At 45.3% G+C, this 16,624-nt stretch overlaps 1 protein-coding gene across 1 annotated transcript in view; it reads left to right on the forward strand.

Annotated features, from left to right (window-relative positions):
* Positions 1 to 16,396, forward strand: part of LOC117416709 (tubulin polyglutamylase TTLL7-like) — a 123,996-nt gene extending 107,600 nt beyond the window's left edge. Inside the window, exon 21 of the mRNA XM_059034694.1 lies at positions 12,907 to 16,396. Coding sequence (XP_058890677.1) covers positions 12,907 to 13,027 — 121 coding nt within the window. The 3' untranslated portion in view covers positions 13,028 to 16,396. The remainder of the gene's footprint in view (positions 1 to 12,906) is intronic.
* The last annotated feature ends 228 nt before the right edge of the window (positions 16,397 to 16,624 follow it).

Below are 16,624 nucleotides of genomic sequence, written 5' to 3' on the forward strand. Positions count from 1 at the left end.
AACAGAAACCAAACAATGGATGGAATGGTAGTGGTGAAACTGAGCGCTACGGTGCTCAGCTATTTTATTAAATAATAAAATAAACAAAAGATTTAAACAAAACGAAACACTACAAACAAAAAGGCACGTTGGCCAAACAAATAAACAAATAAGTATCTTGCTGGTGTAAACCAGCACGCTTAGCAGTTGTTTTTAGCTCTCCTCGCTCGCTCTCCCGTACTCTCCTCTGTACACTCTCCCCGAGGGTAGAGAGCTGCAGGTTTATATACAGTGACCATCTCCCGATTAGCAACAATTAATCAATGAATTAACTCGGGAGATGGTCACCGTCTGCATGAGTTTAATAAGGATGCGTGACTGTCAGCCAGCTAAATAAATCATTAGCTGATCAGTCACGCATCCTCACAAGGTTTTTAAACTATAAAAACAATAAGAAATACACAGTGCTTTTATCTGCGCCACAAACAATAATACAAATCATAAAAACACAGTGCACATATATATATATATATATATATATATATATATATATATATATATATATATATATAGGGGCGGGACACTCCGCCACACCCAGCCATTAGGAAATATTGGGCCCTAGTCATATGCTATCACGTGGATCCCATATAAGAATAATGACAGCTTCAAGATATTTACCTTCAATAGAACCTGTTCATAGAAGAAAATACATAAAGAAAATGGTGGTAGACTTCACTGATTTAACCCAGTAATGCCCATTCAGTGTACCACATGATACAAATAGTGTGCCTACAAACCAGCCTCAAAAGCCAACATTTTCATATGCCATACATTATGAGTTGCTGACAATTTTGTGTTCAGTCTAGAGGTGTCTAGTGTTAGCTATTATTGTAGTATCGATATTGAAAAGGTTTCCACTACTTCTGATAATAAATCCCTTGAGTTTTAAACACATTCCTCAGATTGTCACTGCTCTGGTTTTGCATTTTTATGTTCTGTAGCATTTTTTAAGAAATAATCAGTGCTGTATTCACAGCTGCACCTGCCCCAGTGGATTAAACACATAGTCTAACACTATTTCAATCTTATGTTGCACGTATGATAACAAGCAAGCTGCATAAATATTTTAACACTATTGGCCAGGTTATCTTGCTTAAAAGCCCAGCTATTTGCAAAACGTGCTGTGTTCCTGCTGCTCTAAAATATCACAGATTGGGTAGTTATGCAAAGATTCAGGTTCATGTAATTTTTGTAACACCAACACTTTAAAACAAATTGACTTAAAAAAAAACTTTTGGATAAAACCTTTGTATATTGCATAAGGAAAACTACACACTTAAAATAGGGTTGACAATCTGAAAGTCAGCCCTTTGTTCAGCCCACTTATGGGTAATATCAGACCCACCCAATATGTCGCACATAAAGCCAAAAGGGCCTTATTCATGTGTTTAAAGTTACATGGATTCTGTTTCTGACTTTTATTTTCTTTCAATTTAACACTCTGTAGGTACCTTAATTGTTTAGTTTTTTAATTAGTTTTTTTTTTTTTAACATTGCTGCAACTTATTCCAAATTATGCCGAGAGCTACAGTTTAGCAAATTAGACACAGAGGTCTTGACATTGGTATGTGTCTCAGCAAGCTTGCTGACAACTGCTTTTTTTGACCAAACAAAATTTGAAAATTAAATTGGATGTCAAAGGAATGTCTTAAAGAACGAGAAAGACAAAGGAGAGAGAGGCTGTTCAATCTTGTCATTTTTACTACAGACTATGATGGACACATGCTAATGACGCATGTTGTTGCATGCCTGGGAATGGGCTATGCATGTAAAAACAGCAACAAAGAAAAAAACTCTTTCTCCCCCACTGGCATTTTAAAACATTCCTATAACTCCACTGATTCTATGAATTAATTAAATCTACTAATTCAAACTAAGGATTCATAAAATGAACCAGACAACAAATCCAGTGTGCTATTTCACCTAATTGATCATCATTTGATTTATTTTCAGTAGATGGACAAACAGCTATTTTCAATAAACACTAGTTTATGTTTCAATAAATACTAGTTTTATGTCCAGCAGTGTGGAGTAGTGGTTAGGGCTCTGGACTCTTGACCAGAAGGGCGTGGGTTCAATCCCAGGTGAGGGACACTGCTGCTGTACCCTTGAGCAAGGTACTTTACCTAGATTGCTCCAGTAAAAACCCAACTGTATAAATGGGTAATTGTATGTAAAAATAATGTGATATCTTGTAACAATTGTAAGTTGCCCTGGATAAGGGCGTCTGCTAAGAAATAAATAATAATAATTAGGCCCCATTTTCGGGACCTGCAGCTCCAGCGGTCCCGGGGGACGTTTGTGCGCTCGCGGATCCAGTTCCTTCGGGAGATGGACCACGGCTCACACTTCTTCTACGCGTTGGAGAAAAAGAAGGGAGACCGCAGGAACATCACCCGCCTTCTGGCAGACGACGGCTCCCTTCTGACGGATCCGGAGAGCGTGAACGAGAGGGCCAGAGCCTTTTACCCTGACCTCTTCTCTCCAGATCCTGTTGACTCCGACGCGTGCAGGGTTCTTTGGGACGGGCTTCCCACGGTCGGCAAGGGCGTCAGGGAAGAGTTCGAGGGCCGACTGACCCTGGCCGAGCTCTCTGGCGCTCTTAGTCTGATGCCCTACAACAAATCGCCGGGCATCGACGGGCTGACCGTGGAGTTCTTCAGAAAGTTTTGGGACTTGCTGGGGCCCGCCTTTGAGCGGGTCCTGGCGGAAGCCTACGAGACCGGGGAGATGCCCTTTTCGATGAGGCGAGCGGTGATCACGCTGCTGCCCAAGAAGGGGGATCTCCGCTGCCTTAAGAACTGGCGCCCGCTCTCGCTGCTGTGCACGGACTATAAAATCGTGGCCAAGGCCGTCTCCCTGAGGCTCAAGTCCGTGCTGGCAGACGTGATCCACCCCGACCAGTCCTACACGGTCCCGAACCGGACGATTTTCGACAACATCTTCCTGGTTCGGGACCTCCTGCACTACTGCAGGAGGACCGGTCGGTCGGTCGCCTTCTTGTCTCTCGACCAAGAGAAGGCGTTCGACCGGGTGGATCACGAGTATCTCTTCGGAACCCTGCGAGCGTTCGGATTCGGGCCGCGCTTCGTCGGCCTGTTCCGGACGCTCTACGCCTCTGCCGAGTGCCTGTTGAAGGTCAACTGGTCCCTGACCGCGCCCCTCGCGTTCGGGAGAGGAGTACGTCAGGGCTGCCCTCTGTCCGGACAACTGTACGCGCTGTGCATCGAGCCCTTCCTCTGCCTCCTTCGCAGGAGGCTCACGGGGTTGGCGCTCGGCGCGTCGGACACGAGGGTGGTCCTGTCGGCCTACGCCGACGACGTGCTCCTGGTGGCCTCAGACCCGGTTGACCTGGAGAGGATGCGGAGCTGCCAGAGTGTATACTCTGCCGCTTCCTCTGCCAGGATCAACTGGGACAAGTGCTCCGGGTTACTAGTAGGTCCCTGGCGGGTGGACTCCCTTCCCGTCGCGCTCCAACAGTTCAAGTGGAGCGCGGACGGCTTCAAATACCTGGGGGTCCACCTGAGCCCCGCGGAGACCTCGGTTGCAGCCAACTGGGTGGAGTTGGAGGACAAGGTGGCTGCGAGGCTGAGGTCGTGGTCGGGTCTGCTGAAAGTGCTTTCCTTCAGGGGACGGGCTTTAGTGATTAACCAACTGGTGGCGTCGATGCTCTGGCATCGACTCACCGTCCTGAGCCCGCCCCCTGAGTTTGTGGCCAGGGTCCAGAGGAAGCTGACGGACTTCTTCTGGGCCGGAAAGCATTGGGTCTCTGCGGGGGTGCTGAGCCTCCCTCTGGCTGAGGGAGGACAGGGGTTGGTGTGCATCAGGACTCAGGTGCACACCTTCCGCCTCCAGACCCTGCAGAGATTCCTGTACGCGGACCCGGCCCCGCAGTGGTGCGCACTGGCCTCCCTCTTCCTGCGCCAGCTGCACCGCTTGGGCTACGACCGGCAGCTGTTCTGGCTCGACCTCCCGGGGATCCGTCTCCCCGAGCTGCCGGTCTTTTACAGGGACCTGCTCAAGACCCGGAGCATGTTCGACATCGGCCGAGACGCGGTTCCGACCGAGGGGGAGGAATTCCTTCTGGAGCCCCTGCTGCACAACCCCCATCTAGGTGCGCAGGCGTTGGAATCCCCCGCGGTGCGGAGCCTGTTGATCTCGGCCAAGGTGACCAGAGTCTGGGATCTCCTGGACCACCAACGCTCGGCGTGGCTGACTCCCGAGTCGCTGGTCGCCAGGGCGACTCGGGGGACCCTCAGAACGGCCCGCCGGGCGATCCGGGAGTGCAAAGCAGCTTTGCACCCAGACTCTGTCGGGTATCTCGAGGGGGTCCTCAGGACCGGGGAGCCATCGTCCCTCCCTACCCCCGGCTCTCCGGTCCTGCTGATCAAACCAATGGATCGGGCTCCCCCTCAGCCTCCCCTCGAGAATCACCTGAGCAGGATCTCGCAGTTCTCCTCGACCCCCCTTCGTTCCGTGTCGAGGAGGACCCTGTACGCGATGGCGCTCCACACCCTCCACTTCCTCGCTCTCGTCTCCCGCCGAGACACCGCTTGGCGGGAGCCCCTCCAACCCCCGGAGGGCGAGAGGCCCCAGTGGGAGGCTTTGTACTCCACGCTGGTCCCCAGAGGCGCTGGGGACCTGGGCTGGAGGGTGCTACACGGAGCGCTCGCGTCAGGAGAGGTCCTGCGTCACTTCACCGACTCGGACCCCGCATGCCCTTTCTGCGGCGAGTCCGAGTCGGTTTTCCACATTTACCTCCTCTGCGCCAGGCTGCAGCCGTTTTTTGTGTTCCTCAAGAACCTCCTGCTGCAGTTCTGGCTGCATTTTTCCCCCACCCTTTTTATTTTCGGGCACCCTGTTCGTGGCTCCACCAGGAAGAGGGACCTCCTGGTGAATCTGCTCCTGGCTCTTGGAAAACTTACCATCTACAAGACCAGGAAGCGTAAGATCACCGGGGAGGGTCTCTTTGACTGTGGGGCCATGTTCAGGGCCCTCCTCCGTTCCCGGGTGGCGTTGGAGCACGCCGACGCGGAGTCCACTGGCGACATGACGGCTTTTGTCGACCAGTGGGCTCTGGGTGGCGTGCTCTGCACCACCCCCCCCTTTGTTTTGAACATTTAATTTACAGTTTTTTGTTGGTACCCCCTTTTGATTAGGGGGCGCCAAACTGTATTTTTTCACCGGCTGCCATTAGGCAGCTGGTATGCCGGCTGCCAATAGGCAGCTGGCACAGTCATTTTCACCGGCCATTAAATAGGCTGTACCCTTGAGCAAGGTACTTTACCTAGATTGCTCCAGTAAAAACCCAACTGTATAAATGGGTAATTGTATGTAAAAATAATGTGATATCTTGTAACAATTGTAAGTTGCCCTGGATAAGGGCGTCTGCTAAGAAATAAATAATAATAATTAGGCCCCATTTTCGGGACCTGCAGCTCCAGCGGTCCCGGGGGACGTTTGTGCGCTCGCGGATCCAGTTCCTTCGGGAGATGGACCACGGCTCACACTTCTTCTACGCGTTGGAGAAAAAGAAGGGAGACCGCAGGAACATCACCCGCCTTCTGGCAGACGACGGCTCCCTTCTGACGGATCCGGAGAGCGTGAACGAGAGGGCCAGAGCCTTTTACCCTGACCTCTTCTCTCCAGATCCTGTTGACTCCGACGCGTGCAGGGTTCTTTGGGACGGGCTTCCCACGGTCGGCAAGGGCGTCAGGGAAGAGTTCGAGGGCCGACTGACCCTGGCCGAGCTCTCTGGCGCTCTTAGTCTGATGCCCTACAACAAATCGCCGGGCATCGACGGGCTGACCGTGGAGTTCTTCAGAAAGTTTTGGGACTTGCTGGGGCCCGCCTTTGAGCGGGTCCTGGCGGAAGCCTACGAGACCGGGGAGATGCCCTTTTCGATGAGGCGAGCGGTGATCACGCTGCTGCCCAAGAAGGGGGATCTCCGCTGCCTTAAGAACTGGCGCCCGCTCTCGCTGCTGTGCACGGACTATAAAATCGTGGCCAAGGCCGTCTCCCTGAGGCTCAAGTCCGTGCTGGCAGACGTGATCCACCCCGACCAGTCCTACACGGTCCCGAACCGGACGATTTTCGACAACATCTTCCTGGTTCGGGACCTCCTGCACTACTGCAGGAGGACCGGTCGGTCGGTCGCCTTCTTGTCTCTCGACCAAGAGAAGGCGTTCGACCGGGTGGATCACGAGTATCTCTTCGGAACCCTGCGAGCGTTCGGATTCGGGCCGTGCTTCGTCGGCCTGTTCCGGACGCTCTACGCCTCTGCCGAGTGCCTGTTGAAGGTCAACTGGTCCCTGACCGCGCCCCTCGCGTTCGGGAGAGGAGTACGTCAGGGCTGCCCTCTGTCCGGACAACTGTACGCGCTGTGCATCGAGCCCTTCCTCTGCCTCCTTCGCAGGAGGCTCACGGGGTTGGCGCTCGGCGCGTCGGACACGAGGGTGGTCCTGTCGGCCTACGCCGACGACGTGCTCCTGGTGGCCTCAGACCCGGTTGACCTGGAGAGGATGCGGAGCTGCCAGAGTGTATACTCTGCCGCTTCCTCTGCCAGGATCAACTGGGACAAGTGCTCCGGGTTACTAGTAGGTCCCTGGCGGGTGGACTCCCTCCCCGTCGCGCTCCAGCAGTTCAAGTGGAGCGCGGACGGCTTCAAATATCTGGGAGTCCACCTGAGCCCCGCGGAGACCTCGGTCGCAGCCAACTGGGTGGAGTTGGAGGACAAGGTGGCTGCTAGGCTGAGGTCGTGGTCGGGTCTGCTGAAAGTGCTTTCCTTCAGGGGACGGGCTTTAGTGATTAACCAGCTGGTGGCGTCGATGCTCTGGCATCGACTCACCGTCCTGAGCCCGCCCCCTGAGTTTGTGTCCAGGGTCCAGAGGAAGCTGACGGACTTCTTCTGGGCCGGAAAGCACTGGGTCTCTGCGGCGGTTCTGAGCCTCCCTCTTGCCGAGGGAGGGCAAGGGTTGGTGTGCATCAAGAGCCAGGTGCACACCTTCCGCCTTCAGACCCTGCAGAGATTCCTGTACGCAGACCCGGCCCCGCAGTGGTGCACGCTGGCGTCCCTCCTGTTGCGCCAGCTGCACGACCTGGGCTACGACCGGCAGCTCTTTTGGATCGATCTCCGGGGAATCCGTCTCCCCGAGCTGCCGGTCTTTTACCAGGACCTGCTCAGGACCCGGAGCATGTTCGACATCGGCCGAGACGCGGTTCCGACCGAGGGGGAGGAATTCCTTCTGGAGCCCCTGCTGCACAACCCCCATCTAGGTGCGCAGGCGTTGGAATCCCCCGCGGTGCGGAGCCTGTTGATCTCGGCCAAGGTGACCAGAGTCTGGGATCTCCTGGATCACCAACGCTCGGCGTGGCTGACTCCCGAGTCGCTGGTCGCCAGGGCGACTCGGGGGACCCTCAGAACGGCCCGCCGAGCGATCCGGGAGTGCAAGGCAGCTTTGCACCCAGACTCTGTCGGGTATCTCGAGGGGGTCCTCAGGACCGGAGAGCCACCGTCCCTCCCTACCCCCGGCTCTCCGGTCCTGCTGATAAAACCAAAGGATCGGGCTCCCCCTCAGCCTCCCCTCGAGAATCACCTGAGCAGGATCTCGCAGTTCTCCTCAACCCCCCTTCGTTCCGTGTCGAGGAGGACCCTGTACGCGATGGCGCTCCACACCCTCCACTTCCTCGCCCTCGTCTCCCGCCGAGACACCGCTTGGCGGGAGCCCCTCCAACCCCCGGAGGGCGAGAGGCCCCAGTGGGAGGCTTTGTACTCCCCGCTGGTCCCCAGAGGCGCTGGGGACCTGGGCTGGAGGGTGCTACACGGAGCGCTCGCGTCAGGAGAGGTCCTGCGTCACTTCACCGACTCGGACCCCGCATGCCCTTTCTGCGGCGAGTCCGAGTCGGTGTTCCACATTTACCTCCTCTGCGCCAGGCTGCAGCCGTTCTTTTTGTTCCTAAAGAACCTACTGCTGCAGTTCTGGCTGCATTTTTCCCCCACCATTTTTATTTTCGGGCACCCTGTTCGTGGCTCCACCAGGAAGAGAGACCTCCTGGTGAATCTGCTCCTGGCTCTTGGCAAACTTACGATCTACAAGACCAGGAAGCGTAAGATCACCGGGGAGGGTCTCTTTGACTGTGGGGCCATGTTCAGGGCCCTCCTTCGTTCCCGGGTGGCGTTGGAGCACGCCGACGCGGAGTCCACTGGCGACATGACGGCTTTTGTTGACCAGTGGGCTCTGGGTGGCGTGCTCTGCGCCACCCCCCCCTTTGTTTTGAACATTTAATTTACAGTTTTTTGTTGGCACCCCCTTTTGATTAGGGGGCGCCATACTGTATTTTTTAACCGGCTGCCATTAGGCAGCTGGTGCGCCGGCTGCCAATAGGCGGCTGGCGCAGTCTTTTATCGGCCATTAAATAGGCTGTACCCTTGAGCAAGGTACTTTACCTAGATTGCTCCAGTAAAATCCCAACTGTATAAATGGGTAATTGTATGTATATAAAAAAAAAAAGGTGATATCTTGTAACAATTGTAAGTCGCCCTGGAAAAGGGCGTCTGCTAATAAATAAATAATAATAATAATGTTTCCAACACTTTTTTGTTGTTTGTAGGAGGTACAATGACCAGTGGGAACTTTAAAAATGTGAGTTCCTGTTGAAATAATTCCAAAAATACCTTTTTTTGTTTTTGAACCCACAGAAGTATTTAATATAATTCAAAAGCTGATCTTGAACAAATTTAGGTTAACTGAAAGTAAAACTAAACTAAATATTAGACGCTACTAAGTTTAGTTGGTACTGAAAGAAATATGTTTTTGCTTGCGAAAAATTACTTGCACAGGGTAAATAATATTTCTGTTTAAATATTCCAAAATTAACATATTTTCAATTAATCTACAGCCATGCATAGCATTTTCACCAGGTAGAAAAATTAGCTTTTATGAAACAACATCGGCCTTTGTTCTTCAAAGGTTACTAACAAAGAGAGGGTTTCTTTTCTGTAAACAAAGGGCATGACAGTGCTTTACAGGGCACAATCTAATTAGCTTTAGCTAAAAAAAAATAAGTCAATTCATGATGTGTTCATTCAATGCTATTTAAATTAATTCAGAAGAGAAACACTGAACTCAGATTGGCTGAACACTAATTTATATTGTGCATAGTATAGGGCTGGCTCTGAAGTTTGAATTGTATCTGCTCACAAGAGTTTGGTCAAAATCAATGGGATTTTTAGCCAAATTGGGGTTTAACGTGTTTTGTGTTGCAGAGGACAAGGGTCTATAATATGGGAATTTTGCCTACAAGTGACGGCCAAAAATAAAATCAATACAATGGAAGTTATTTCACCACAAATGTAACTTACCTTCAGTGTCGTAACAAAACCTTGTCAATTTTTGGCACTTTTGTTTTTTTCATGATGTGGCGGAGTGTCCCGCCCCTATATATATATATATATATATATATATATATATATATATATATATATATATATATATATATTTGTGCACTGTTTAATTATTATTTGTATTATTGTTTGCGGTGCGAATAAAAGCGCCGCGTATTTGTTATTGTTTTTGTATTTTTAAAAACCCAGTGAGGATGCGTGGCTGATCAGCTAGTGATTTATTTAGCTGGCTGACAGTCACACATCCTTATTAAACTCATGCAGATGGTGACCATCTCCCGAGTTAATTCATTGATTAATTGTTGCTAATCGGGAGATGGTCACTGTATATAAACCTGCAGCTCTCTACCCTCGGGGAGAGTGTACAGAGGAGAGTACGGGAGAGCGAGTGAGGAGAGCTAAAAACAACTGGTAAAAACAACTGCTAAGCGTGCTGGTTTACACCAGCACGATACTTATTTGTTTATTTGTTTGGCCAACATGCCTTTTTGTTTGTAGTGATTTGTTTAAATCTTTTGTTTATTTTATTATTTAATAAAATAGCTGAGCACCGTAGCGCTCAGTTTTACCACCGCCATTCCATCCATTGTTTGGTTTCTGTTTACTTCCTGGTCCGTGACATCATACCCACACGTCACTGCAACAACAGCTCGGCCACACATGAATAGAATCCTCTCACCTATTTCTATGTCCTGTTAATGTCTCATAACTCAACAACTAGTAAAGTTTATTCAAAACACAATGTGACTTAACCTTATATGTCAATTGGATAATACAGTGTCAACTACTGAGCAGGATTCCGTGTGCTCTTTGCAAGTTTAATTGAGGTAAGAGGTTTTTCTGATATATTTAAACTATCCCTCATTATTCATCTTTGTATTCCTTATTTAGATTATTTCGATTTCTTAATTGTAGTTTATATTTTGATTAGTAACTTTTTTATAACAAGTTTAGGCTTATTGGGCGATTACAAGGTTTTGGCATCATGAATATTAATAATAGACTTGAATAATAAGAAAAGTTTATGTGGCAGGTCTAGTAGAGAATGTGCAGTGAAACAAACAAAAAAAACAGCACTTGAGAATTCTAGATGATCATCTTCCCTATTTTACCACCTGAAAGAAGATGGAATAAGAAAACCAGTATGTAAAAACATGTTCCCCTCCACACTTGGGCTTGGGGAATGGTCTATGAGGAACTGGATCCAAAACCATCAAGAAAACCTACCAGTAGTTGAAGACAACGCGAAGCTGCAGCGTTCTAGTCCTCGTACATTTGACCTTAAAGAACAAGAATTTCTCAAAGCATTCCTTACCAGTTTGCCAAATGTACCATCACACTACTGTCATTCTTCAAGTTCAGAGTTATACTTGGAACCTGTCTTTACTTCTTTGCTCCATTTACACAAAAAATACACAAAATATTGTGAACAAAATAACAAAACTGCACTGTGTCGCCAGATTCTCAGTGAGGAGATTAGAGAGTTAAATCAGAGTCTTTACCATCCTAGAAAAGATCAGTGCGACACCTGTTGTGCTTTCAAGGCAGGTAATGTTGCTGAAGATACATGGCAAGTTCACTGCCACAGAAAAAAAGAAGCCTGTGAATCAAAAGAAGCAGACAAACAAAGTGGCATAGATGGCAAGCAAAAGGTTTTGAATATGGACCTTCAAGCACTCCTTTGTCCAATGCTTAAAACCTCAAGGATTTACTACAAAACAAAGCTTTCAGTTCACAATTTTACAGTTTACAACATGAGTAGCCATGATGCCACCTGCTATGTTTGGCATGAAGGAGAAAGAGGATTATCTTGAAATGAATTTGCTTCCTGCATCACTGACTATCCCAATGAACACAGCGAATATGATGTATATATATTCTGTGGAGTGATGGTTACCGCAACACTGTTCTTTCAAATGCCTTGCTTCACTGTGCCATAACTAATAAGACCATCACACAGAAATACCTTGAGCGTGGACACACACAAATTGAATGTGACTGTCCACAGTGTGATTGAAAGAAAACTGAAAGACATCTACTGTCCTGCAGATTATGTTAATTTGATGCAAAAGTCCTGTAGGAGGCCTGTACCTTAAACCATTAAGTATGTGAATCACACTTTCTTCAGTGACGTCAGCTCAGTTACATATTACTCAGCAATTCGTCCTAGTGTTCAAGTTGGAGATCCCACTGTGCATGAGTTACGCTGTATCAGGTATAATATGGATGGCATACTAGAGTTCAAGCCCCATCACACAGACCTGTGGAGTCCAATGCCCAGACGTCAGAATAGAAGTGTCTCCAACAGCCACTTAACAGTTCCTTCATTGTATGCTTCCAGTCTGAAGATCAAAGATCAAAAATACAAACACCTGCAGCAGCTAAAGAGCATCATACCCCATGATTTTATGATGGACTGTTGCACTAAAATTTGGGATGTCAAAAGAAATGCTCTTTTGGCAGCTAGATTCGTATTCGAAATTTAAAGGATGTCCTATGAATTCAGTTATCTGAGAATATGTTAAACACTATCTCATGAAATCCATAAGCATGAACTTTTCAAAAATAACAAAAGACATTTCTCATTCAAGCTTTTTAATGAATTTCTGATTAACTTTGTTCTTGTTGTTTTGGTATTATAGTTAAGATAGTACTGTTAAGTTTTATACAGAAGGTTTTTTTTATCTTTAATGTGTTCAAAGGTATTTAGTTTAACATCACATTTTAATATGACTAAAAATTAATTTAACAATTTCAAATTATATTTTATTACATTTTATAATTAAAGCTTTTGTTTTAAAAACAATATGTATACATTTATAAAACCTTGTATGTCTACATTTTTGTGTAAAAACCTTGTATCCATTTTCTACTTTGTTTTTTTAATTGTTGCAGAATTAATGTTTTCAATAAAGTTCTGAACTAATCTGTGATGCTTTTTCTTAATTTCATAGTACTACTTCTCTAACTCATCAAATGAAACAGTTTTTTGCAGTTCCTGAAAAATGTATAAATTTGACATACAAGGTTTTGTCACGACACAGGCAATTTTTGCTGGTTTTTAAGGTTGTTTTTTCTACTTTGCCTCCAATTTTTGAATGTGAGCGCCGTCTTTAAAGAACTTCAGTATGTTATTTAGCGTTATAAGATGTGATAAATATTAGAAGATGGCGCTCGCATCAAAGAATGATTTCAAAGTAGGAAAAATGCACAAGTGAGCCTACACATGATTCGATACAAATGAGAAACATAAGAATGTGACAATAGACAAGTTCATTTCTGCAAATAAAAAAGCAAGACAACTTTCATAATAAATCTAACATGTTTGGCCCTCAGTCCTTTTCAGATGATTTAACAGCAATAAAGAACCCCCTGTGGTTTGAGGATGGTAGTGTTGTGGGGGTTGCAGTCCCCATATTATGAGATGGAATCTAATTTCGAATTCTTCCTTTCTAATGCTTTAGGTATCTATTGCCAGTCACATCCCAGTTCATCATGAAGTCACCGTCTTCAAGCTTCAACCACACCCCTTCAGGAATGCCTCGATCCCGCAGCCTGTTCTCCACCAGGCTGGGCCAGTTCTAATCAAATGGAAAGGTTGCCATGCTTTATAAATAATCCCAATCCATTTGAAAAGAAATATTTGAAGCCAAGTCGAAATATATCTGCTGTATCATATTTGCTCGCTGTACAGTAAGAGTCATAGTACTGTAATGAAAAAAACCCAGAAATTACTAATTTATTTTAAGATGTAAAAAATATTCTGTTCCACCAGTGAACACAAGAATGCTTCAGTGAAATTTAGACAGAATGAGATATCAAGTAATTGCTTGCTAAAATGCTTATTTTTGCTACTTGTGGCAAATGCAAAAAAGAAAAAAGAAGTATTCATAGCTTTTTTTTGTTTGTTACTTCATACATTTTAGGGTTGGATTGAAAGATTTGAGATTGGGCATGGGAGATTACTGAACAGAGTTCCATTCCAACCTCTCAAGTGTTGTCCCTGTATGTACAGTAGAAACCCAAACAGGATGTGCCTTTCAAAAAGGGTTCTTTCAATGTGAATAAATAAATGCACTCAGAGATAAATATTCTATGTACATTTACTTTCAATAGGAGTGAAAAACAAAAAAAAGCCATAATTGCATCAATGCTTGCAGTATAAACAGTGGGCTATACAGTACTTTGTACACCAAGGTCCTCTGTTTATTTATTGTATTTGCCATATACAGTGATGACATCCTACACCATCATGTCTGCATTATGTTACATTGGAAACAAAGCCAACAGAAAACAAAGCACTGTCATATTGTTTTGTTACAATAGAAGTTAATTGCAAACTGGTCGAAGGTTAAGAGTGTGGAACATTTAAGAAAACATACAAATAATTCTTAAGAAATATATATATCGGGGCTCCCGAGTGGCGCATCCAGTAAAAGCACTTGCGTAGAGTGCAGGATGTGCCCTATAGTCTGGACGTCGCGAGTTCGAGTCCAGGCTATTCCTTTGCCGACCGAGGACAGGAGCTCCCAGGGGGCGGCGCTCAATTGGCCGAGCATCGCCTGGGGGGAGGGAGGGTTAGGTCGGCCTGGGTGTCCTCGGCTCACCGCGCACCAGCGACCCCTGTAGTCTGGCCGGGCGCCTGCGGGCTTGCCTGTAAGCTGCCCGAGAGCTGCGTTGTCCTCCGACGCTGTAGCTCTTGGGTGGCTGCATGGTGAGTCCGCAGTGTGAAAAAAAGCGGTCGGCTGACGGCACACGCTTCGGAGGACAGCGTGTGTTCGTCTTCGCCCTCCCGAGTCAGCGCAGGGGTGGTAGCGGTGAGCTGAGCATAATAAAATAATTGGCCATTCCAAATTGGGAGAAAATAATAAAAATAATTGGCAACGACTAAATTTATAAAAAAAAAATATATAGAAATATATAACAATAAGAAATATATAACACAGTCTTTGAAGAGTTTCTTTATTGCAACAAGCTGCATAATTTCCTGGATGTTTATTACACGCTACACAGATCTTTTCATGTACAGCAAAACTGTCAGTCGGACAGAATTGCCTTCGGGATAAGTGCTTGATTAAGTAAAAACTTTTTTTTTTCACTTTTTTCACATTTAAGTAACTTGAAAGTTTTTTTTGTTTTTTTTTAATACATGTATTTGTCAATTTAAGGTTATATGTTTTTTTTTTGTTTACAATTCCAATTTAGAGAGTGAAAGTAAAATATTAAACAGAAATGTATTTTGTACCACAAAAACATGTCCTGTTTTATCTGAAGTGCTTTGTTTTCTACACAGAGGAGGCTCTGTTGTAGGCTTTTCGAGCATGTTATGAATTAAAGTGAGTGAGTCAAAAAACAGAACAGTCAAAAACAGTTCTTCATTAACATTATAGGGTTACTGAACAACTGTGCTGTATCCTGGCAATATATTTGTCAACATAATCCTGATTGTTTTGATATTTTTATTCACATCATGCATTTTGAAGCATATGGGGGAATACAACCGAAAACATTTCTCAGGATAACGAGGATGTGTCTTGTGAACATCATGGTGTATCCAGATCAATGATCCCTCCTGCAACTCATTTTCAGTTACCACAATAGCCATTCATTTCTATCAGAGCATAAATTACAGGAGGGAGCATGATCTGGATACACTGTGATGCCAGTAAGAAAAATCCTTTTTCTCCTGGTAAAAGTGACATGTTCCCAGCTTTATTCCCCAGCTGATCTGTCACCCATGGTCTATGAAAAACAACTGAGATAATCTGAAAAATATAAAGCTGCAATAAGGATAATACTAGAAAAGGTAAAGTAACATGGTTCATATAAACACTGCAGAGTGTTCTATAACCGTATTTAGAGTATGTAATTCTTATTGCAAAATGCTACAATGATTGTTGGTATTATTATTATTATTATTATTATTATTATTATTATTATTATTATTATTATTATATAAAAAGAATATGGGTGGCTTTGTTTTATATTTAATATAAGTTGGATTTTTGTTAGAATATTTTACAAAGGTTATAGGTGGTTAAAACACCTGACTACAAACATTAAGCAGTTTTTAAAACAGAAGTTATTCAGATAAATGGGTCTATTGTAATGTTCTAAACCAGAGCACCTCAAAGGTTTTTAGGCCATGGGCACACATTTGCATTTCTCATAAGGTACAGGGCTCGATCATTGTTTCTCTCTTGATAATTCACTAACTTTCTTTTCCAAAATGTCAATTAAAATATGATTCAATTATAGATTTATCATATGGCACAAAGGCAGATTGATTGATCTGATGACTTGAATTCTACATCAGTATTGCAGAGTATTACAAATTACAGTTCAGACACATTTGTGCCCACGGGCATAGTTTAGAGGACCACTGTCCTAAACTGTACTAAATACTGACCTCCTTAAACTCCCAGCTGTCTTTGCCATTAACTTCCATTGCATTGCTGTTGTATTTATTGATGTTAGTAAGGAGTCATAGGGCAGCAGCATTTAATTTATGTTTTAAATAAAATAACAAACAGCTTTGTGCAACATATAATAATGTATTTATTTTTATATAGCGTCTTTCATAGTGGACCACTATCACAAAGCGCTTTACAGAGGTAGACTGTGAACTGTGCATTATATGCAGAGTCACTTACAATAGGACATTGATTTAACATCTCATCCACAGGAAGGAGCACAAGGAGGTTAAGTGACTTGCTCAGGGTCACACAGTGGGTCAGTCAGTGGCAGAGGTGGGGTTTGAACCAGTGAGTTTCTGGTTACAAGCCCTTGACTTTAACCACTGGACCGCACTGCCTCCTCGTATCTTTACCACACTGCCTCCTCATATTTTGTTACGAAGATGCCAAATATATATGATTGTGCTTGCATATATATTTTAGAACACTATCTTACCCATTCTGAAGAGTTTTCAGTTTACATTTGAATAAATGCTTAAACATACAACTCAGTTTCTCAAGCTTCTTTTTTTGTTTTTCACCAACGACAATTTTACAGATTTGAAAATATTTTTGAAAGAGAAAATCATGTTCCTTTTTATTTAAGGGTTGAAAACATTGCACTTTCTTATCTTGTCACCTGTAGCCACAAAATGGCAAGATATAGAGCCCAAACAATTTAGTTTTACACATTTTTATTTTTTGTGGTTTCCATTATCTCAAGTTA

The sequence above is a fragment of the Acipenser ruthenus genome, chromosome 12 (genome assembly GCF_902713425.1).
Source record: "Acipenser ruthenus chromosome 12, fAciRut3.2 maternal haplotype, whole genome shotgun sequence".
Classification (NCBI taxonomy): domain Eukaryota; kingdom Metazoa; phylum Chordata; class Actinopteri; order Acipenseriformes; family Acipenseridae; genus Acipenser; species Acipenser ruthenus.